The following is a 22,438-nucleotide window of genomic DNA, read 5'->3' on the forward strand; positions in this document are numbered from 1 at the left end:
AAAAAAAAAACCTCTAGCACCCAGGGTACTTGCGCCAGTCATTCGCGACAAATATATCTGCTAGGTTACCAAGTCATCTGGTTGTCACGGCAATAAAACATAAATCTTGGCTTGATGGTTATTTCATGTCGAAGGCAATTTCGCGATTTTTTTCTGACAGTTCCATCAGTTACATTCCTCAGCTGTTGATATTACAATCGCACGAGGAATTCTCTACAAGTACTGTAGAGGTCTTTTGTGAAAAATGTCGAAATTAGACACTAAAAATGATCTAAACCGTGTTGGTCTGTTTTCCGAGCTTGGGTATATTTCGATCGGGGATCCATACAAAAGGCAAGGCACGAGTAAGTGGGAGAGGTTTCTGGAGTTTCATATTTACTTTTCAACATACGTTTATTGTTCAAAAAAACCTTTTAGTACGTGCATCAGATGTTTAAATCTTTAATTAGTTTAGTTTGGTACAGCTCAAGTCACTGGCTGCAAAGATCGTTGACATATGAGCAACTCACGCAACGTAGCATAATTTAATTAATTTGATCATTGCAGATTTCAATGTTGCTGCTCATAAAGGAAAACAGATGCTCCCTGGTGGGAGCAAAACAAGATCAGCTCTGCAATCTGGCTATTTCGATCAAAAATTCACTCGGATCATGGAGAGTGAGGCCTTTACTGATCCAGTAAAGCGGAGAAGACAAGATAAGCTGAAGAGTTCAAAGCTTAACATAGGAAAGGCTTTCGTTCCAAGCAATGGAGAGAAACTGCCGTAAGTTAGACGATTCCTCTACAATTCTCTGTGATCCTTGAGGATGCTGTATTTTCGTGGATTGATTACGATCCGACCTACCCCTCCCTCCAACAAAAATCTAATAGTGTGAACTACATGTGGCATAATTCCTTTTTCACAAGTTGGCTGTGATTTGTCAAACTGGCAAGAATAATTATTGAGCCAAATGTTATGTATCATAGTAAAAAATATACATACATGTAAGTTTCAAGGAGTCTCTTGGTTGATAATTAATTTTATGCAAATTACTTCATTGCTCAAATCAACGTGTTTTTTTCAAAAATCGATCTGTTGTGTCCCAAGCTCTTGTTAAAATAACCCAAGTTTATGATAATATTCACTCTCAGACAAAATGCTTCACATCAAAGCTGCAGGGGAAAAAATGCAGATTCTAAGTTATTTGCAGGAGACTCAGATTTACAATAAGAAAATAAAGGCACAGTGTGTTATCTTGAAGCAAACTTAAAGACAGACATGTATGAATTTCTTCTTCACCACAGGTCAGGAGCTGGAAATCATTATGGAACATTCAGTGGAGCAATAACCGCCTTTAGTCCTGTTGTTAAAGGAAAGAAAGCAATTGATTCGCCCGGAAAGAACTTTTTAACTAATCCACCAAAGAAAGGAACTGGTTTTGGTTACCTCCACGTGACAATTGGTGCTTCGCCAAAGTACATCTCAGATGCTTATGATCGGGCTAGAGATTTGAGAAATGTGGGTATAGCTTAGTATATTAACAAGTCCATTTACCTTAAGTTGCAGAAGCATGGTGGTTTTTTGGCATTTACCGGTAATCTTTACATCAGACATTTCATGAAAAGTTTGGTATGCACAATATTATCATAAACTAACCTCGTTCCCAGGATCTCTCTTCTTCTCTTCCCATGGAGAGCCTGGGAAGAGGTTGAATGGTACCAGCTGGTGAAAAAATAATCTTGACTTTCTATGGACAGAACGACCTGCAAGGCCCCGGATCTGGGGCTTTTTAGAGACTTATAATTCGTCTTCTGGAGGATTGGGGTGGTCCCAATGTATAATGGGGGTCTGCATATGCATTCCTCCCAATGCATATGGAATTCCAAGATCTTTCAAAAACCAGCCAGAAATCATACCCAAACAACTAAGCACTAACGGGATGATCTTTGTCGACACCAGATGCATCTTTCTGATTTCCTTTCCCAGAGGAGAGTAGTTGCTGATTTTGTCATCACCACATCCCTATCCTAAGGCACCCAGAAATTGACAAACATCCACTCCTGAGATGCTCAATCCACCACAGTAACACCTAGACGATCATGTTTCATCTTCTGTGTTGTCTTGATGCTCCTATCCTACCAGATCTTCCAACACCCTCACCTCATTCAGAACCTCCTTATACCACACAACAGCACACTTCATGCCAGTGCGCCCTCAAACCCATCCAATCATACCTCCTTTGATAGTCCATAATTGCACCAAACCAGTACAACCACTCACCACATGCCCAACTGACTCCACCTCCTTGCCAGTGACATCTACACTTTGGATCTACATCCTCCTTTTTAATCATGACCCAGGTATTATTTTTTTGTGTGTGGTAAATGCAGGTTTATCTTTAATTGAGGAGCAGCATTTTAAGGGGGCACGTTGTGATGTTAATTGTCTCTATATTTCGAGACACAAGTGATGTTGAAGTTGGGGAGAAGAGCAAGGAGACACTTTCTTTGTGACACTTAAAGTCCACGTTAGGGGCATTTCTGGACATATCTGAGAATAATAAGAAAGCCTTTAAATATTTTAACACTGACAATAAGTCCTAAAAGCTTGCAGAAGTAAATTGCATTCGATAATACAAGGACTAATTATAACAGTATAAATTATATTATTAAAAACTGGATCATTGGATAATGCAATTCGAGAGTTTTGATTGGCCAAGCCATCATGGGTTATGAGCCATTATACCATGATCTACAAATGCGGCAAGCATATGCGTGATTTTTTGGGCCTTTTCATTTTTATTGTAGTCTAGTTTTCTATATTTTGGGGGCTTTTTTAATAAAACAATTATTCCACTCGCGCTTGTTGGATATGAGATGATTATAGCCAACTTGGTGCTACGCGCCTCGTTGGCTATCTTAATCATCTCATATCCAACGAGCGCTCATGGAATAATTGTTAAACAGAAAACAAATGTTGCAGACCCTGTAAGTTACACTGTACTTATGAGTATATACAAATTCGTATTAAAAGAAATTAATTTATATCTACCCAAAATAATTATACACCTTTGCCTTAATTTGCAGGAAACCTTCAACTAAAGACCTATTAAGGTTAAGGAATAAATTTGATTATTAGTAATTTTGTTTTGATCACAATTTTTGCTGTAATCAATACAGAAAGAAATGGAATCAAGCTTTAAAGCAAGGAAAGGAGGAGCATTTAAACTGAATCTTCATCCCAAAGCTTTCTTTGATGGAAATCCTTACAAATCTGACAGGGGTAAGAATTCTGTTACCTAAAGGAAACAGGCTTTTATACCAAGCGACAAGAAAGTTGTCAAGATGCAACAGGATTAATTATTACTGTTTAATTAACAGGTCACGGGACACACTTATTTACTAAAATAACCGTAAACTCTTCCTTATGCCAAACCTGTTGCAATCCTTTGAAACAAGTTCAAACTTGACACAAAATGAACAGACACAATTTAATCAACTAGAAACCTGAAGGTAGCCTTTTACAAGTATTTACCTTTTCTTCTTTTGGTCTTTCACAGGTCTTCCACCTCTCAAAGAAGGACGGAAACCTCCAGAAATACTGAAACCATTCAAGCCTAGCTCCCCACCAAAAGAGGTGAGGAATGCAAACATTCATTACATTCAATCAAGATTGTCATTTTTATTATCACCACTGTTACATGGTAATTTCAGTCTTTGAAGTGCCCGAGTAACCTCAAATGTATTTTTCTTTGACTAGGGATTTTTGGCAAGGTGCCTTTGGTAATCTAGTAGGGTTGAAGTTTTTTAAGTGCAAATTATTTTGCAAAATGTAACAAACTCCAATCTAAGCCTAACTACCACCCTCAGAGACCAAAGTTTACAAGATGTGGGAGATGATTCAGTTTTGCATAGTTAGTACTATGAGTTTTGCCAGTCCTGATTTTGCTCAATTTCTTCAACCTGTCTCAATTGACTCCTTCAGGTTCTCCATGGCACGTGCCTTTAACAAACCCGCCCTGGAATAGCGCTAATTACTGTGTGTCATCTTTCTTACAGATTGGTGGTATGAAGGCTGGATGCTTCGACAGTTATCCATCGCATTCTGAAGACCCTTATAGGGTGAAAAAGAAAAACGGAAGCGAAGGAGACAAGAAGATTTTCAGACCATCACAAGGCCCTAAGTCAACACCCACCAGATCAATTATTAATCAGAACGTCAAAAGACGAATCAATAACTTGAACTTCAGGCAACCAATCACCATATCAATTTGATTGTCAAGATCACTCATCGTCATCCAAAAAGGTTAAAACAGTGGTGAAGTGATGTAATGTAAGGCAAGACTAACAAAAAGGCTAAAAGTTACATGTGGATGTTTTATTTCATTGTATTTACAAAATATAAGTCAGAATGGTTTCTTTTCGTTCCATCAATTCACATCATTAAAATGCATGCTATGTACCTAATAATTATTACCATGACGTTAACTTTTCAAATTTTTAACACCATAGCAGTGACTGTTCTTACAAAAATTAACACAGGAAAAGAAAAATTAGCACAGAATAACTGTTGTAAAGCGTTATGAATACAGCATGGCTTGATTACATTGTATGTAAAATTATACTTGTTTTGTCCCTGTAGTGCTTTTTAAATAAAGATAATTATGGTTATTCTGTTTTCTACCATAATGATAGACAACACTTCTCCAAAACTTAAAAACCGAAGGAGGAAAAAACTTACGAACCCCTTTAATACTAATAGTAAAACAAAGTCAAGGTCCTTCACTTACATGTATCCATGGTTTTCACATCACGCTACATCTGCCATCATGGTGTCCCAAAACCAGGAAATGGTGATGCTGCTAGTGTCACAGGTTTATTAATGCTTCAAGAATCATTCTCTATTCTTATGAAAACCAAGAATGCATGATGAGATTGAAATCTTAAAGCTTGTGAGTTCATGTACGGAAAGAAACAAAAGATGCCCACGTCAATGAGAACGTTTAAAAAAAACTGTCCTTTTTATTCCAAATTATTATACATGTAGTTTAATTAACTTTTACAAATTAACCAGCAGAACTACATGTACATGTATCCTGAGGAACTAAATTGGGGGAACAGTGACAAAACTAGGATAAAAAATTAAAATTCACCAATGAGTGTCCATGTTTTACATGAACATGACATTATTTTGGTCATTTAACATTACACATTTGCTGAGAATGTGAAACTCTGCAAAACTTCCAACACACACATGGACAGCAATAGTTTGGTGGCGTTTTCATTGACAGCCACATTGTAGATTTCGAAGTCCCTAACCCAAAAAACAAAACAAAAACTAAGGTAACTGGTAGGCTATGGTGGATTTGAATTTGTGACTTCTGACTATTTACAAATCCAACACACCACCACATTTTTCTTTCAATTGCAAATTCATAACTTTTATTTAAAATGACCTTGATGTTTCCCAACACCCAAATCAAGTTCATTGATGTAGGAAGATGAATGCAAAGATTCATACATGTACAGTATTTCAAGTACACCCACAAACACCATTTATAAATATCACTGTCTTGTCCATAAATTAATAGACGTCAATCTCTTGATTGTCTTGTCCATAATTATAATAACAATAATGTTACAGATACGAATTTCCAACATCCAAGATATGTCAAGTGACATCTTTCATGTTACACAATAGTGGCTGCATTAATCTTGTTTTTCTCTGCTAAACCACTGAAATATCCGTCTCCACTGAACAGTCTGAATTCTCTCAAAAACTAGTTGCCTGTAGCTGGATTTTGAGAACATGATGACACCAAATGCCACAAGAAAGAGCACAGAAAACAGTAAATAATAGTCTCTATCTTCAACCGGTTTGCTTCTTAATGGACCTTTGTAGTCCTCCTCAGAGACATGAACACTGTAGTTTCCTTCAACACCTGCATTAGAAAGGTTTGACAACTGTGAGTCTATAAAGATTACACCTACACTATAAGTTGAATCACATTAAACTTCCACCTCCTTTATTAAATAGTTTAACAACACAATTGCAAGCCTGGTATAGGGAGAACAGCAAAATGACAGAGGTGAGCGGGTTGTAAAAGCCCTTTTCCTGTCAGCTATCTTTCCCACTTCATCCACCTAAAATTAATAGCTCAATTTCCAGATACCACACAGGTCTTTGCAAGCTCTAATTTCATTGGATAGTTAAATGATGCCACTCTACTACATGTATGTTCAGCAGTAGGAATTACTATGATTTCTGTACAAATGTAATAGTGTTTTTTATCTAATCTAATTAGCTGTTGTAACAACAACAACTTTAAAGCACCTAATTTGCAAGCATACGAATGCAACTGCCCTTGATTGCTTGGTGGCTGTCAGGCTACATGTAATCATTAAGGACGTTCGCGCCCATTGCTACTGCGCATCTTTTTGCACATGTCACGCACACGTCATGAATGCATCGTAGACCACGCAAGTAAACACGATGCTAAAGGCGCAAAAAATTTCCACAAGAAGGGAACATGAAAGTATGTGGCATCATGGGATAGCTGTGGACCCAGGTCTTCTCGGAAATGTCACGCAATGGCGTGACAGTGCGAATAGACAATCGATTTAAGAACTTCGCAGCGATTTTACTCTCTTGAATGCTCGGTGACCCCCATTTTTCTTTCCGTAGATCACTTCCTTTCTTGATTTTGTCCATTTTAACAAAAAACAAAAAAAATTTGTACGTGAGAAGTTACAAATATTTGGCCTTTTATGCTCTCATGCGACTGAAGTTTGCTTTCTTAGACTAATATGCATCGTTTTTCAAGGTCTATTTCACCTCAGAAAAAGACATCAGCTGCAAAGGTTACAATGTAATTTAGTTATATTAGTTATGTTGAACTGAGTACGTTTATGTTTACCTGATCTAAATTTCACTCATGTAGCTTTTTTATTGCTGACAGTTGTAAGCTAAGATCGTCTTAAAGTAACGCAATCTTCTAAGAATGCACCTCATGATCTCGAAAACGAGCATGGTGACCCCCCATTTTTTTTGCCTTTTTGGCAAAAGTAGATCATTTTACCTTTCTGCGTGGCAAGTTTAAAAAAAATCTGTACGTGGGAACGTTTTGGGCGCGAACGGCCTTAAATTTGCACATGCCGAACAGTAAATCAAGCATTCTAAACAATGAAAAGTAATCAACAATCATAAAACAAAAGTTTCAATAAAGCGAGAAAGTTTGGTTAACTAGTGTTACCAAAATTAATGACTCTCAAAGGAGCAGAGAAACAAATTTAAAGAAAATGGCACAATGGAACTCAAAATTAATTTGTTAAATGATCTGTTGCAGTAACATGTAACTAAACAACACCAAGAAAGGGGGTGTTACTCTTTTAAGTTACATACATGTATTAGTAAGTTATTTTTGACCTTCACAGGTCACAGTAATTCATTTACACAAGTTGCTATCAAATATTTATTACGTCCTGACACACAAAATGAGTTTTGACTACAGGTAAACCATACATTACCTGTGCTATTTTTCACAAAATCGCGCAGATCATCCAACGTAACTGTATTGTTGAATTTTAAGACAGGCTTTCCAGAATGAAACAATAAGATGGTTGGGACAGCAACAACTCCAAATCGAGTGTTTAAACTGCAAACATAAGAAATATATCTATGAGTTAAAAACATCTCTTTCATCAACTGAAGAATGTTTGAGTATTTTTCGTTAATTTTGTCACATGATCACAATGCTGGAAACCACACAGCTACTGAAAACCAACACATCACAGCTGAGTATCCAGCTTTTACGCAATGCATAACAATGTAGTTGACGTCATTGTCTGAGGAAGACTAGTACACTGTAGTACCTGTACATGCAGTCCAAATGAAACGATCTACAAATAATGACCACATCATGAAACAAACGAAAAAAAACCTGATTGTCACAGTACTCTTCTCTTTGATAAAAAACCACAGATTCTTTCATGTAACATTAATATTATTCTCTTTTGACCCTCCACATCATTTAAGTTGTACTCTCACAGAAGAGTCACTGCCTTCCATTCACAAAATGTACAAAACCTGTACAGTATGCCTCCTCTAATAGATTTTTTTCCCCGCAAATGTGTAAAGAAACAAAACCTTCATCTAAAATGAGTAAAATTAATGACGATTCATTCCCAAACATTGTGAAAATCTCAGTCTCAAAAACATTTTAAGGAAAAAGCTTTGGAGATTCATGAGGTAGTGCTTCGCTGACGTGTAAACTTCTTGGGAGTCTACTGTACAGTAGGTCTCTATACAATGGCTAGATACACAAAATGTTTGGATGTAATTGTGTAATCTTTATGAAGACCAGGATAAATATCCTGCACCTTTGCCTCTTAAAAAGCTGGCAGGTCAAAAACTCATGATAAAGATATCCAGAATAAAGCAGTTTACAATCAAATGTCAACAGTAATCTTGCAAACGATGCAATAAGTGATCTGCTTGGAAATCTCTTTTTACATTTTCCTCCAAATTATTGAAAGAAAACAGTTAATAGTTATTGCAACTTGTACATGTTCTCCAGCATATAATATCATCAGTATCCACTAAAATTTGCTTTGTATTGCAATTGAATCATCACCAGCCATTGTGGTGGCCAATGCGATTTCCTTGGTTTTGGAGTCAAAGCCTAGGAGTGCCTTCAAAATATCATGCCATTTTTGTCTTCCAGCAGTGGCATTGTTGGAAGAACAAAGCACAAAACAATGTACACTATTCAAATGCAAATAAGTGACCAAGTATTCTGGAATTTTCCCTTCTAGGACCACATACATTGTAGAATGCAACCCTCACTACTGTCAATCACTAGCAAGCACCAAAAAATTAATTACCCATTTTGAGGTTGAAGATCATTCTTTGCAGTTGTGAAAGCTTCTTAAGAGAAAGCAAAAGAGAAGCGCATTCCTTGAATTTTGAAGAGTGAACTTTTCAGGTACTCCTTTCACTTAATTAACAAGTGCGAAGAAGATCTTCAAACTCAAAATGTTTTGTTATGCAGTTTAAAGATATGAGTGTTTCATATACGATAATTTATGGCATATATATATATAGTCAAATACAGGTCATTCCGCCCCACAGTATTCTGACCACCCTTGTATTGTATGATAGCTAAACCAACTCTAACCCTAATTTTTCATATAATCACTATAATCAGTGCTTTGACCAAACCACTGAAATGAGTGCTTAATAGACGTAATCATTAAAATGAGTGCTAATAGACACAATAATAGAGACAATAATAGGAACGCATATTATTTAAGATTCTTTTAATTACGTATAAGGCTGTTCATGGGCATGCCCCTAATTATATCAAAGAGTTAATTAAATTTAAGAAGCCTGGAAAATACAACCTTAGGTCAAATAGTGACAATTTACTATTAGAAATAGAAAAATTGAAAACATATACTACTCTTGGAGACCGCGCATTTCAAGTCGCCACTCCAAAACTATGGAATAACCTACCATTTAATATTAGAAGTTCATTATTTTTACCATCTTTTAAGAAAGCACTCAAGACGAGAGAAGCATTTCCTTAAATATTTTAATTGCTTACACGACGTATACAATTCTTCTTTAGATATTAAGGCCATTTTTTTATTTTTTATGCTATTCATATAATTTTAATTGTTATGAGTAATTAGTTATTAGTTATCATTAGTTACTAGTTATATTATAAAATTGTAATTAGGTTTTTAATGGATTTAGTTCCGCGCAGGTGAAAATGTAAATTGATACTTGCGCGTTATAAGTAAATAAATTATTATTATTATTATTACCTTAAGCAAGGACGACAATGACGGCTATGAGAATGTTGTCTAAAAATATTATTTCCTGGTACTGTAATAATTTTACGATTACATAAGTCGCTCGGCTTGGAAAGTGTGAGTTCACATTCCATGAATAAAATTGGTGAGAACCGTGCGGATATTTAGAGAGTAAATTGAAAATTCATTGTCAGGTGCTCTCATCCTCCATGTGACCTCAAATTTGATCATTTCATGTCGTTGTCAAGACAAGAACAGCAAAGAAATGTATTAAAATGTTAAAATGCACGTGCAGGGCATGCAGAACGTTTCTTTTTGCTCATCAAACCTATTGTTATGTGGAGTTCTCATAAGGGTCGTCGCCGTGCTTGCTTAAGGTCCCTAATATATGTGGGGCGGATCGACTTTGGGGCGGAATGACCAGTTACCATGATAAAATAATTATGGTCTTTAACAAGGCGGGTCTAAAACACAGGTCAAGACTAGGAGCCTCTGCTCCAGTGATGAACAATTAGGCCAAACGTTTCCTTTTAAGATCTCAAACAACATTTTTGTCGAGTGATCAGGGCTAGGAGACACTTTTGGTGTTGTTTATTTGTCTGTAGCACAGTAACATACCCTGACCCGTGGAATGTACACATACCTGTGTTTTAGTCCCGCTGTCTCTAACGTAAAATTACCTGTGTTGCTTGTGTGCGTCTATTGCCAGAACTGGGAGATTATTATATACTCGTCCCAGAGCGTTATACAAGGGAGCCAATTTAGCACTAAATGGACAGTAATTCGTGTAAAATAGCACAATTGCACATGGATCCGTTTCGTTATTCTCACTTGAATTTATCTGTTGAAGCAATTCATCTGAATGAACGATGACGACTTTCTGGTTAATGGTATCGTTGTTTTGTGAATTATTCCGGCCTTTGCAAGACCATTTTGGTGACGTAGTGGAGTTGTTGATCACACCATCCGCTTTTGTTTCGTTCATGTTTATATTCCATTCAGTGTCGGTAGAATTTATAATAGAATCGGTTTCATTTGTGTCTATCACAATTGGTTCTTTCAAAGTCATGTTCCCTGCCTCCACAGCTGTGTCACTGGTCTCCACATTAACCGCAGAAAAAATCTCGTCGGCGCTTCCTTCTGAAATAAAGTGGACATGGCGAAGGTTTTGCACAATATTAAGCTTCGTCATTTCATTCTTACAAAATCAGATATACATTTGCTAAATTATTTACCTCTCTCGGCATCACTAGCCTCTAAGGGTTCACTTTCTTTGGAAAGAGCACAATCAGGAATCACAGTATAAAAGAAACAAAAAAATAATGCGCTGTAAACATAAACACCAAATCTATGAACCCTATCCGCCATGTTTGGAATTTTCTGTTGGGGGGTGGTGTTGAGATAAGCATGCTTGCAAGTAGAAATTTGCTGACCACTTTTGAAAATGACAAAATTAAACTCGACATTTCGATTCTGTCGCCAATATCTGGCTTCACAGGTGATAGCCTTTGAGTAAAGGGTATATTCTGCGAACATCGGAGATTTCATGTGAATAAACATTTGAAAATATAGATACTTGATTAAACATTTGAGCCCGTGTTCTCAACAAAAGCGCTTTGTTATGTGTTTAAAATAATAAATTCTTCACCGTACATGCGAGATGGCCTCTTTAGCTCAGTGGTTAGAGCACTGGTCTTGTAAACCAGGGGTCGAGAGTTCAAATCTCTCAAGGGGCTACTTCAGAATAGTTTTCCCTTTCTTTTTTTCCCCTTTGTATTAAGCTTACAGGCACTATTTGCCACTTTCGTTGAGATCTCAGGTCTCAGTTCAGGCTTACACTAATTTGCGAAACGAAACGAAACATAGAAAGAATCCTAAACATCTAACCCTAAAGGCCTGATTAGGCCTAAACAACGGTTTATAGGCCTAATGTTAGCACTGGTAAACGGTTAGCGTTGTACCAAAGGAAATTTTCAATACGTTTCGCAAAAAAGTAATGTAACCAAACTGGCCGACCAAAATTACTATTTTGCGAAAGGGATTGAAATTTTCCGGGCAGGTGCAACCCTAACCGTTTACGAATGCTAACATTAGCTGTAAAAATTTTTGTTTAGGCCTAAATATGCCTCAGGTTAGCTTTCCTGAATGTTTAGCATTCTTTCTGTATCATTTCGTTTCGTTTCGCAAATTAGTGTAAGCCCTCAGTTGACAAGTTCTGTTTGAGACGGAGAGTTGACAAAACGATTGTCATCTTTTAATATTAAACAGAGCAAAACGAAGACTTCTGAAAGCGATGAAAGAATGAAAAAATGATATATTTTTGTCGTTGTTGTTGAGCTCTAAAGTGTGGATAGGAAATTTACCAAACGAAAGTGTGGATAATAAATCTTTTACTCGGAGAACGGGAGGAGAGAAAGGAGAACTTCAATTAATAATAATCATCATCATCATCATCATCATCATCATCATCATAATAATAATAATAATAATAATAAAGCTCTTTACTAGCTCGAAAAAAAAAAGCACCATAAAAAGTTAAATAAAATTGAAAAAGAATCTATTAATAAAACAACTTTTGAAGCGTTCGGTCCTAATCTGAGGAAGTACATAGGAATGACCACGATTCCTTAGCAATCTTGTTTTACTGGGATAGAGAAGATCTACCAAAGGAGCTTCAGTAGAAGTAGTTATACTCTTCCATAACTTATTTATCTGAGGCGTCTAAAAGACTTAAGACGGGTGAGGCCCGATCCAAACGCCGCACCTGTGCCGAACCTAACTCAATAAAGTTCGACTAAAGAGCGACTTTGGAGCGACGGCTGATTCATACGCCGTACATGGGTCGAACCAAACTGAAATCCATACAATGGCAAGGGGCCTTGGTACAGGTAAACCTTCGGAGGGAATTGTGGTAAGATTATAAATTATCACAATTTATGCGTTAGTTTCAGCACATGATAAGAGCGCCGTGTGAATCAGCCGCCGCTCCAATGTCGCATAGTGCGACAGACCCTGCCGAACTTAACCTTGTTGGCCGCTCCAAACCTAACCTGCCGAACCAAACTGATTCAAACGCCGCTCTTCTGCCGCTCTTAACTCATCAGTTAGGTTCGGCGCATGAATGGAGCGGCTTTGGAACGGGCCTGAGACCTCCCTAAGGAAACCAAAACGAACTGCTCGTCTCTGAAGCTTGTCAATTTTCGGGAAAGATCATAACTAGAAGCACCCCATACTGAAATGCCATAAGTAAAACTAGGTATAATCAAACTATGGAAGCGGTGGTGAAGAGAGTCAAGACTATTGCCATATTTCTTACAATGTGCATACACCTCCCTGCTTTGCTGAGAAGAGCATCAATTTGCTTGTCCCAATTGGTAGGATTACTATGAAAATAAACTCCTAAGAGTTGAAGAAATTCTTCCTGTTTGATATCAAAAGTGGCATTTGGGATAAAGAAGTAGTTAGTTGTGGTGTACCCCAAGGGTCCGTTTTAGGGCCGCTCCTCCTTTTGTTGTATGTTAACGATATTCAACATTTCTCCAGAAAACCTTTTTTTTTTCTTACTTTCCTTAATGCAGATGATACAAATGTCCTTTATTCTCACGAAAATCTCAAGATATTGGAGTTAATTGTAAATGCTGAATTGAACAACTTATTTAAATGGCTAACCTCAAATAAACTTACACTTAACATAAAGAAAACAAACTTTGTTATTTTTCGTCCACACCAAAAACTTATAACAATTACCTACCCCCGGCAGATTGATATTGTTGATATTGAAGAAAATTAGAATGTTACTCTTGAACGTAAGAACTGCATTAAATTTCTTGGGTTATTAATTGATGAAAATCTAAGTTGGAAAGATCATATTCATACTCTCACAACAAAAATAAGCAAAATTAGTCAGGGGCGGATCTAGCATTTTTTGAAAGTGGGGGCCGAACAAGAATACTAATCAGCGCGCGTTAGCGTGCATCGGTAGCGCCTATTAGGCGCTACTTTCTAGGAGGGTCTGGGGGCAATGTAAGACATCAACACTAATTCTGCACCGATTAATTTCCAATTTGTTCTCTAAAGTTACCAGAGTTAATTCTTACAGCACACGCTCATCAACAACTGAGCATTCTTTTACCAAAAAATCCGCACTTAGGCCTTTTTACGTGTTAGCGTTAAAACCTGGAATGGGATAACGACTAGTCTTGAAAAACGTACCGATCCAAAAACTCTTTCAAAAATGTCATCAGAACAAAACTAAGTCTAGAAACAAAACTAAGTCTAGAAACTGAAAATTCCTATGCCGAGATAGCCACCTTAATTAAGAAGATGAAAGATCATTAAATTTCTAACTGAAATTAAATTTAGGTTAATTTAGTCTGTAGTTTTCAGGCTCTTTACATAGTGTTCTTCTACCTAGACTGTTTTCTTCTCCTTCTCTCCTAAATCCTTCTACCTTTTAAATATTTGAAAGCACGAAGAGTAATGTTTACATGTTGTAGATGTATGTAATGATCATCATTGTTTAAAAAAATGTCTACATTAATAATAATAATAATAATAATAATAATAATAATAATTAACAAGAAAGAGCGAAAGGGGGTAATCATCGATATTGCTGTACCAGCTGATGTAAGAGTAGGGGAAAACAGAAAGGGAAAAGGTGGAAAAATACCAAGAGAGAGATCGGAAGATTGTGGAAACTCAAAATGGTAGAAGTCGTACCTGTAGTGATAGGACCGGAGCCCTTGGAAGTGTCACCAAAGGATTTGATAGGTGGATTGAAAAGCTAGGGATACCATTCAATGTTGGAGTAGTTCAAAAAACTGCTTTGTCGAGAACTGCAGGGATTTTGAGGAAAGTGTTGGAAATGTGAAGAAGAGACATTTCTGTTAGCCTTTGGTCATTTGTTAAGACTCGCCTAACAGAAGAAAAGACGGCAATGACAACAGCCAGAACACGATGTTAAATTTTATAATAATAATAATAATAATAATAATAATAATAATAATAATAATAATAATAATAATAATAATAATAATAATAATAATAATAATAATAATAATAATAATAATAATAATATTTAGACTGAAAAGACCGATCAGCAAAATGTACAGTCTGGCTTGCGGCCAGACTTTCAACTTACACGACGTACAATCTACCTCAAACTTGAAAGAAACTAACATTTTAAACATAGAGAGAAGATTCAGAATAGACGAGGTTAGAGAGTCGAACTTGGATGGATGGTTTTTCATTACAGTTTCCGAGATCCACTAGAGTAACGAGACAAGCTCCCGGAAAGTTGAATTTTTTAGAGTGTTGACATAGTGGTACCCAGCAAAACCGTGAACTGAAAACTATCCGTTTTCAAAGTGGTTCAGTCTATACCGAAATACTGTAGATCAGCGCGGCTTAGCTCAGAAACGCTACTTCTTGTTGAACTAAAGCTATAAGACAAGGGCATCCAACGAGCAAATTAACCCAAAAGCGGCTTGGAGCGACATTTCATTTTAGGTTTTGTAAGGTGGTCAAATTAAAGGATTTAAGTAGGTGGTGTAAGTTAGACCCCACACCTGAATACCATACGTGAGAAAGGGGTAGGATATTGAATAATAAAGCATAGGAAGTATATCACTGTTTACACGGTACCTCAATTTTGAAAACAATCCTATAGCCTTTGACAGTTTTAGACAAAGCTCGTCACGTGGTTCGTCCAAGTTAAGTTGGAGTCAAAGGTAACACCAAGAAATTTAACCGTGTTAACTTGTTTGATGTCTTTGCACCATCAATTTCAACAAAAGTCGAATTTATCGCACAGAACCGGATAAACGCGGTCTACCTCCACCAGGATTAGCCATCGCTCGATGTTGTTTTTTCACTGCCAATTCTGATTTGCCTGACTACGGGCAAATCTCTCCAAAAAATATCCAAAAAAATTAAATAGAATTGTTCTCCGATAGATTCTTTACCAAAGAAAATAACTCAGGGCTACGTTGGAAGCGTAGGAAGGTGGATGCACAATGATGCTGCTTCAATTAACTGGCAGCATGCCTCCCAGCAATCCTCTAATATACTAAAAGTAGTGATACCAACGCTCCGACAAATTTTCAGTATTAAAAAAATGTACATAGTCAGTTTTATCCATTACTACCACGTCTGCGCCCTTATCAAGCTTTTTGATAACAACATCATCACCTCTCTTTAGGCTGACTTATCGCTCTCAGCATTGCTTTCGGTGGTGCTGGACCTGTACGCCCCACTGTAATTAAGCGCAATAGATCGCAGGGGGCACGTATACAAAACATGGATGTCAGGTCCATGGACCCCTTCATAGACCCGGCGCCCATGGACTTTTTCTCTGGGTACTCCGGTTTTCCCCTCTCCTCAAAAACCAAAATTTGATTTGATTTGCGTTAACTTGTTAATTTCAATTTACAGTGTCACCGATTAGTGCTCTACAGCGCTAGAAGATTAGACCCTTAAATAAAGTTCCTTCCCTTCCCTTCCCTGTGGACCACCCCTCATTTTGTACAGTTTCAAGCAGAAAAATCCTTATACGAGAAAGAGAAGTCATCCTGTCACTTATCTGGATGATTTAAGCAATAATGATCTCTGCGAGGCCGGTGCAATGCTCAACCAACTGAACTATGAAGCCACCCAGTTGGGAGCAGGTCATGTTTTGCATACGTCGTCCTCTTTGGGGCCTTAGCAAGCCTTTTGTGTCTGGCATGTGTTATGCCATGCTGGTAGGTGTGGACTCAGCCGAGCGGTTGGCTCAGTTGTTGAGCTGTGCGGGAGGTCGTGGGATCAAAACCGGACCAACACACAGGGTCTTTAAATAACTGAGGAGAAAATGCTGCCTTTGTAATGACATCTCCGAATGGTTAGACGCTCTAGTCTTCTCAAATTAGGACAATAAACCGAAGGTTCCTGTAACGGCCGAAGAAAGATTTTGTCATTTGTTTTTTTCTTAATTAAACGCGTAAGGTTGTGCGAGAACATCTTCGTGCGTAGACGAGGATTGCGTGTACGTACCCCCAAGAATGTACCATGTAGCATGTAGGTATATGTGCAAAAGCAGTCTGGCAAAGTTCCCCACAAAGTGTTGTTCATTCACCCTGAAAAGCCACTAGGGGAGTGGTCAACTACATATTAGCAGGTATAGGTGTCTATCAGACACAAATGTTTAAAACAGTAGCCCATACCTAGGAGCGACGGTTTCACAGATCACGATTTATTGACGTCATAGCGTCACCGAACGAGAACTGTCTTTGTTTCTTGCGGCAAAGGTAGTCTAAAAATAGATTGGTCCACAAAACTGCCTGGAGATTGGCTTAATATTGTTCGCTCCTAGTCATGGGCTTGTGCTTAAATTGTCCAGATAAGTGCGACAATCGCTCTCCCTTTCGTCTAAATATTTTTCTGCTAGTAACTTTACAAAATAAGAGGTGGTCCACAGGGGTAGTCCATGTTTTGTATACGTCCTCGCATTGGGTGCGGCTGCTAATTCTCTTTTACCGCTGTCATTAAGTTTCGGTTCTAGTTTCCAATAAGCCGTCTCAAAGGTTGCATTGATTTCTCTCGATAATGTTCGCTGTGGTAGAGCGAAGTTGAGCCCCCTACTGAAGACCAGCTTTTGTAAGAAACGCAGCCTGTAGGAAAATATGTTCTTAATGTGCTCATCGATGTTAGTGTCAGTAGTTAGAAGTCTTGAGATCTTTCTAGTATGAACACTCATCTTCTGTTGATACTAGAGTTAATAATGTAAATTGCCCACCGTAAAGAGATTGACGTTTCGAGCGTTAGCCCTTCGTCAGAGCGAATCGAGGAATTATGGGTTGTGTGTAGTTTTTATAGTAGAGTACGAGCTACGCTATTGGTGGCAACATGGCAACGTGAAAAACAGGAATACATTAGTTAGATGAAAAGTGTTCAATGATCAAGAAAATGGCCGCCAATTTTCCTGAGCGCGCGTTGCATGTTGGGCAAAACTGGGTCTTTACATTAAATGACTCGGCGTAAGGTTTCATTTTCTTGGAAAAGCGCATACTGAACAAAGGTTCCTTAACAACTGGAAAACACTACCAAAGTACACTACACGTTACTGTGGCAACATGAAAAAAAAAAAAGAAGATTGTAACTACCTACTAAGAATTAGCCGCGAGGCATAGGGTCTCGAAACTTTTAGGTGTTCAAGGAACGGACGGTCCTTTTTCACTTCGGTCTGTGAACTGGTCTTGTCCACCCGGGTAATTTTTGCCCAAATTACAACGGCATGCGCTAAAGGGTCTCCCCGAAGTAAACTGAAATCTCCGATGAATCCGATATTTTGGGAAAACGCCTAGCCTCTAGAGTTTCACAAACATTTTCAAAAAAGCACTATTTCATTCGATTCGTAAGTGCGTTTCTTGAGAACAAACATACCTTATTCCTGGCATTGTATCTTCGTAAGGATGACCTTTCAAAGCATAAGACTGTACTATCACTTCGTTATTCGCCACTTCGAAACATGTTTGAGGCCAGTTTGAGTCGCAGTTTCAGAAATGGATTTCGAGATTTTTGAGAAACGCACGAGTGAACGCTTTGGGTAAACGCATTCTGTTAAGCGGTTTGTTTCTCGGCATAATATTATGGTAATGTATCATTTGTAGGCGTGAAACAAGCTTCAGAATAGATGACAAAGAACAAAAAACTAATTTATTCTGCCGTGTCCTGACTCTTTCACACATGCACAATTAAACGCAAACATATTTCAAATTCCTTTAACGTACATCTACCGCACTTGCTTTTACTCTGAAAAAGAAACGCCATTTCCCATAAAATTTGAAATCGTGACTGCATATCTGCTGAACTTCGCTAAGACGTCGTGACGATTTTAAAAGTCAACTACGAGAGTGGTGCGTTTGTGAAGGTAAATGGAATTCAATGAAAAGTGACCAAGAAGTTGCAAGTACACGAGTGGTTTCTGTCAGTCGACTTGACCTGGTTTAACTAACCGTTGCAGTAAACAAGAAGAGACTACAACAACGTCTAACCGTGACAATGAAAACACTTATTCATGCTTTTCAATGGCCTGTCAGTCTGGTGAGTGAAGCGTTCTGTAGCTGTATTAGATTCCTTTGCACTTTACGCTCCAGAAACCTCATATCTTCTTCTACTTATTCCAAACAAAGATCATCATTATCAGACGTTTTTCTATCTACAATAAGCGACAAAAGTAGTTGAGACACTCTTAGGAAAAGACGCTTTTCGACATTTAGGCATTTGTTCTATTTTATTTGCATCTAGCGTTAATTTTCTGATACCCCCGGCCCCCCAATTCAATGTTGTGTAGGTTCTGTGGTCTGTGCAATCGAAGAAATAAAAAAAAATCAACATTGTTTTGGGGGAAAGGGGGAGGAAATGTATCCAACACGCAGAAAATCGAATTTTACTTTCAAGTGTCTCAACACTGCTGTCGCTCATTGTCTGAAACAGTAAACTTGTTTCTTCTAAATTAACCGGTGTAGTACTTAATTGAAATTCCTGTCATCGCTTTATTCAAGGATTTGGGTTCTTCTCATGGGAAAATTATGGCAAGCTTACTCATCAGTACAAAAATTTAAGGAAATTATCACCCTTTTTTGGAAGTGAAATCTTGCGTGACATTCGTGCGTGACATCGCCAATTTAGGGTGTTGGTCATCTCCACCTTATTTCTCTCCGAAAAAGGAATGAAATAATAAAGTAATTGTTGAAATACAAACTACTGGTGGTACTCCCAAAGCAGGCTATCTTGGAATAATTCAAACGACCGCCGTACAGGAAAATAAACGGGTAACCACGGTCAACCACGGGTAACCATGAACTGACTAAATCAATATTAATAGTATCCTTTTTACCATCATTTGGTTAACCGTGGTTACTTCGTGGTTACAGGTGAAAAAACTACATTTACCTGCATTAAATAATCGTTATTACAGGCTGAACTGAAAAAGGAAGCAAAAACTTTGTACAATTGGAACTAAAATGAGACACTATGTTATAAAAGTAACTTTTGGGCTCAGAAGGCACGTTTTTATTGGTTTAGCGACAGTTGACCGTGTGTAATGACATCATTTTTACGTCACACTTGCGTGTTAGAAGCATTCCGTTAACAGCATTCTGTTCAGCGGACAAAATTACATAAGATCACTTGTTTCATCGCGCTTTTGAACTTCATGTCATGACTTCTCATTGGTAAAGCGTTAAACATAGAATAAATTAATTAACTTTTCGATATAAATGGTTTACCAATAGGAAACTGTTGGAAATTCGCCAAGTAAAAGTGTAAAAAGTACTAAAACCATTGGTTGATATAGAATTTGATGTGCTCAGCACAATGCGGTTATCAAAATGATATGGACATATTGCTGTGACGTCATTATGAAGCCATTTGTAATGGTAAAGTATTGTATTGAGGTCAGACATAGAGAGATTTTCTGCGTCTTGGATACATTCCTCTCCCTTTCCCCCAAAACAATGCCGGTTGATTTTTCTATTTCTTCGACTGCACAAACCACAGCGCCTACACAACATTGAATTGGGGGACCGGGAGTATCAGAGAATTAACGCTAGATGCAAATAAAATAGAACAAATGCCTAAATATCGAAAAGCGTCTTTTCCTAAGAGTGTCTCAACTACTTTTGTCGCTCATTGTCTGGAGGCTATTTAAGCAAATTGTGGTGATTTCCTTTATATATCCAAGCTCTAGCAAGTTTATTTTTACAAAAGCGACTAAATGCGTGGTTAAGAGTGATTCCTGACTAAAGAAAAACTGACAAGTGTTTTTATTTCTCACTGCAATTCCGATACTAAGACGAAACCTGGTGTATCCCGTTAATAAATGGATCCATATTTAGCCCTCAAGGTGGTGCTTATTGCACTTTTTCACTTTTAAAACGTTCAAAGAGTGTCTACCTCACTTTCATTCATCGCTATTCTCACTATGCCATCATGGCTACAAGTGTTTCTCTATTCACTTGTCATATTTTGACGAAAAAACAGAAATTGTATCGTTCTTTGGCAAAAATCGAATTTAGCTGCCAAGTGTCTCAATACTTTTGTCGCTCATTGTAGCTCACGGCATTGTGTGGAGTAGGTAATCAATAACTAACCGGACCAATGTTTGCTTTCAAAGAAAGTTAAAATACTATTAGCCAACATAGACACCGAAATCACGAAAGACTTGAATTTCTAATAATGTTGACATTCATTCAGGCCTCATTTGAACGTCAACTGGGTTGCCAGTATGGCAATTCCAGTCGCAAAAAAGGGTAATAGTTCTCCGTTTTGTAATTTTTTTTTCCGTGTCGGTAAAAGTCTTGCCTGTCACTCCCCTTCTAAGCGGTGTCTTTGCGCATAGAGTCTTCTGTGCGTATTTTGTTAGGTTTGAGGGGGTTGGGGCAATGCGTAGATTTCTCTGGTGCACACAGGAGAAGATTTTATTAACCTGCAATGGCGTCGAAAGTCACTGAAACGCTAATGGCGTTTTAGTGCATCTTTATACAAAATGGAGCTCAAGAATGGAACGTCAATTAGGTAATTGAACTTCGACAACAATCTTTCGCCCGTCGAGCCGAGTGTGGTGTTATGTACAACACTGAAACCAAATGGAAAATTCTCTGGTAACTTATGGGTTCAACAAAGACAGATAAGGAATCGAACACCTTAAGTGGACCTGTGATCTCTGTTGTCTGGCTATTTGTATTTATTTGTACTCAACTCTGCACAGTCTTCCGGTAACAATTGGAAATTTCACTAATTCTTGTTAACTTTCAGTGGCGTCGAAAGTCATTGTAACGTGAATGGCGTTTTAGTGGATCTTTAAACAAAATATATCCTAATGGAGCTCAAGAATGGAACGTCAAGTGGATGAACAAGACAGGCGGTGAAAAATAAATATCTGGAATCTTTTAAGCGACGAGTAGTGGTCTTCGACAACAGTTTCATTTTTCGCCGTTGGATATCAAGTGAGCTTTGTTTCTAATATTTTACTAACTTGGTATTATATACAACAATGAAAAGCAATTTTTTTTTATATGGATTTAACAAAAAATTAAAGGAATCGAACGCCTTGAATGCATCACAGTGTTCACTGAAGTCGCATCTAAGTTGCTTGGCAATTTACATTTATTTTTTACTCAACTCTGCAAAGGTAAAAAAAATTGGAAATGTGACAGTGAAGAATTACTTGATGGAAAGCTTGTTGTCTCTTTTGTGCGTCATTATTTACTGCCAAAGTTTTTTCGCAAAGGATTTGATGTGAACTGTCAGAAATTTCTTTAATTGCACATGCTCTGTGACACGGATTCTGTGTCTTGTTTGAACGAACGCAAATGATTGAAATAGGAAGGGTTTTTTGCCTCTAATAGATGTTGTTTGTTTCAATAAATTTTTCGCTTGAAGAGGTTTTTGTGAGATTTCTATCCTTTGTAAATTTTAATTTGCATACGTGGGTTGAAATGTGATAAGGGAGGATTTTTGTGGTAGTGCACTGTAAGCAGCGCGTGCACAAGTCACGAAAATAAACAGGTCTGTTGGAAGCGTGCTTTCAAGAGCTTCAACCAGTTGAGCCCCAAAATCAGCAAAAAAGTGTGACGCTGATGAGTAATAAAGTAGCTGCTATTTC

General features: G+C 37.7%; 2 protein-coding genes and 1 non-coding gene across 4 annotated transcripts; 2 read left to right on the forward strand and 1 right to left on the reverse strand.

Annotated features, from left to right (window-relative positions):
* Positions 1-86: 86 nt before the first annotated feature.
* Positions 87-4,650, forward strand: LOC138003949 (cilia-and flagella-associated protein 96-like). Its single transcript, XM_068850270.1, has 6 exons — positions 87-344; positions 547-763; positions 1,285-1,498; positions 3,160-3,262; positions 3,540-3,616; positions 4,039-4,650. Exons 1-6 carry the CDS (start codon positions 245-247, stop codon positions 4,252-4,254), a joined length of 927 nt encoding a protein of 308 aa, XP_068706371.1. The 5' UTR covers positions 87-244; the 3' UTR covers positions 4,255-4,650.
* Positions 4,337-11,189, reverse strand: LOC138003947 (thioredoxin domain-containing protein 15-like). 2 transcript variants are annotated; one of them, XM_068850268.1, is made up of 4 exons: positions 11,031-11,189; positions 10,476-10,935; positions 7,507-7,634; positions 4,337-5,921 (listed from the first exon to the last, which is right to left on the reverse strand). In XM_068850268.1, the coding sequence occupies exons 1-4, from the start codon at positions 11,161-11,163 to the stop codon at positions 5,689-5,691; spliced, it is 954 nt and encodes a 317-aa protein (XP_068706369.1). In that variant the 5' UTR covers positions 11,164-11,189; the 3' UTR covers positions 4,337-5,688. The 2 variants fall into 2 exon arrangements, with proteins under 2 accessions (XP_068706369.1, XP_068706370.1); XM_068850269.1 differs by having other exon boundaries at positions 10,476-10,932; positions 11,031-11,180.
* A 269-nt stretch (positions 11,190-11,458) lies between these two features.
* Trnat-ugu (transfer RNA threonine (anticodon UGU)) lies at positions 11,459-11,531 on the forward strand. The gene has a single exon. It is a non-coding gene; the product is annotated as a tRNA-Thr (tRNA).
* Positions 11,532-22,438: the final 10,907 nt, after the last annotated feature.

The sequence above is a fragment of the Montipora foliosa genome, chromosome 5 (genome assembly GCF_036669935.1).
Source record: "Montipora foliosa isolate CH-2021 chromosome 5, ASM3666993v2, whole genome shotgun sequence".
Lineage (NCBI taxonomy): Eukaryota > Metazoa > Cnidaria > Anthozoa > Scleractinia > Acroporidae > Montipora > Montipora foliosa.

What these genes read in the sequence shown, in the direction of transcription:
- LOC138003949 (XM_068850270.1), top strand. Translation starts at nt 245, where the DNA reads ATGTCGAAATTAGACACTAAAAATGATCTAAACCGTGTTGGTCTGTTT. An exon ending in ATACAAAAGGCAAGGCACGA is followed by an intron (nt 345 to 546) that starts GTAAGTGGGAGA and finishes TGATCATTGCAG; the next exon opens with ATTTCAATGTTGCTGCTCAT. An exon ending in CTAGCTCCCCACCAAAAGAG is followed by an intron (nt 3,617 to 4,038) that starts GTGAGGAATGCA and finishes TCTTTCTTACAG; the next exon opens with ATTGGTGGTATGAAGGCTGG.
- LOC138003947 (XM_068850268.1), bottom strand. Translation starts at nt 11,163, where the DNA reads ATGGCGGATAGGGTTCATAGATTTGGTGTTTATGTTTACAGCGCATTA. An exon ending in GGCTAGTGATGCCGAGAGAG is followed by an intron (nt 10,936 to 11,030) that starts GTAAATAATTTA and finishes ACTTTATTTCAG; the next exon opens with AAGGAAGCGCCGACGAGATT. An exon ending in TTTTGTGAAAAATAGCACAG is followed by an intron (nt 5,922 to 7,506) that starts GTAATGTATGGT and finishes TTTCTAATGCAG; the next exon opens with GTGTTGAAGGAAACTACAGT.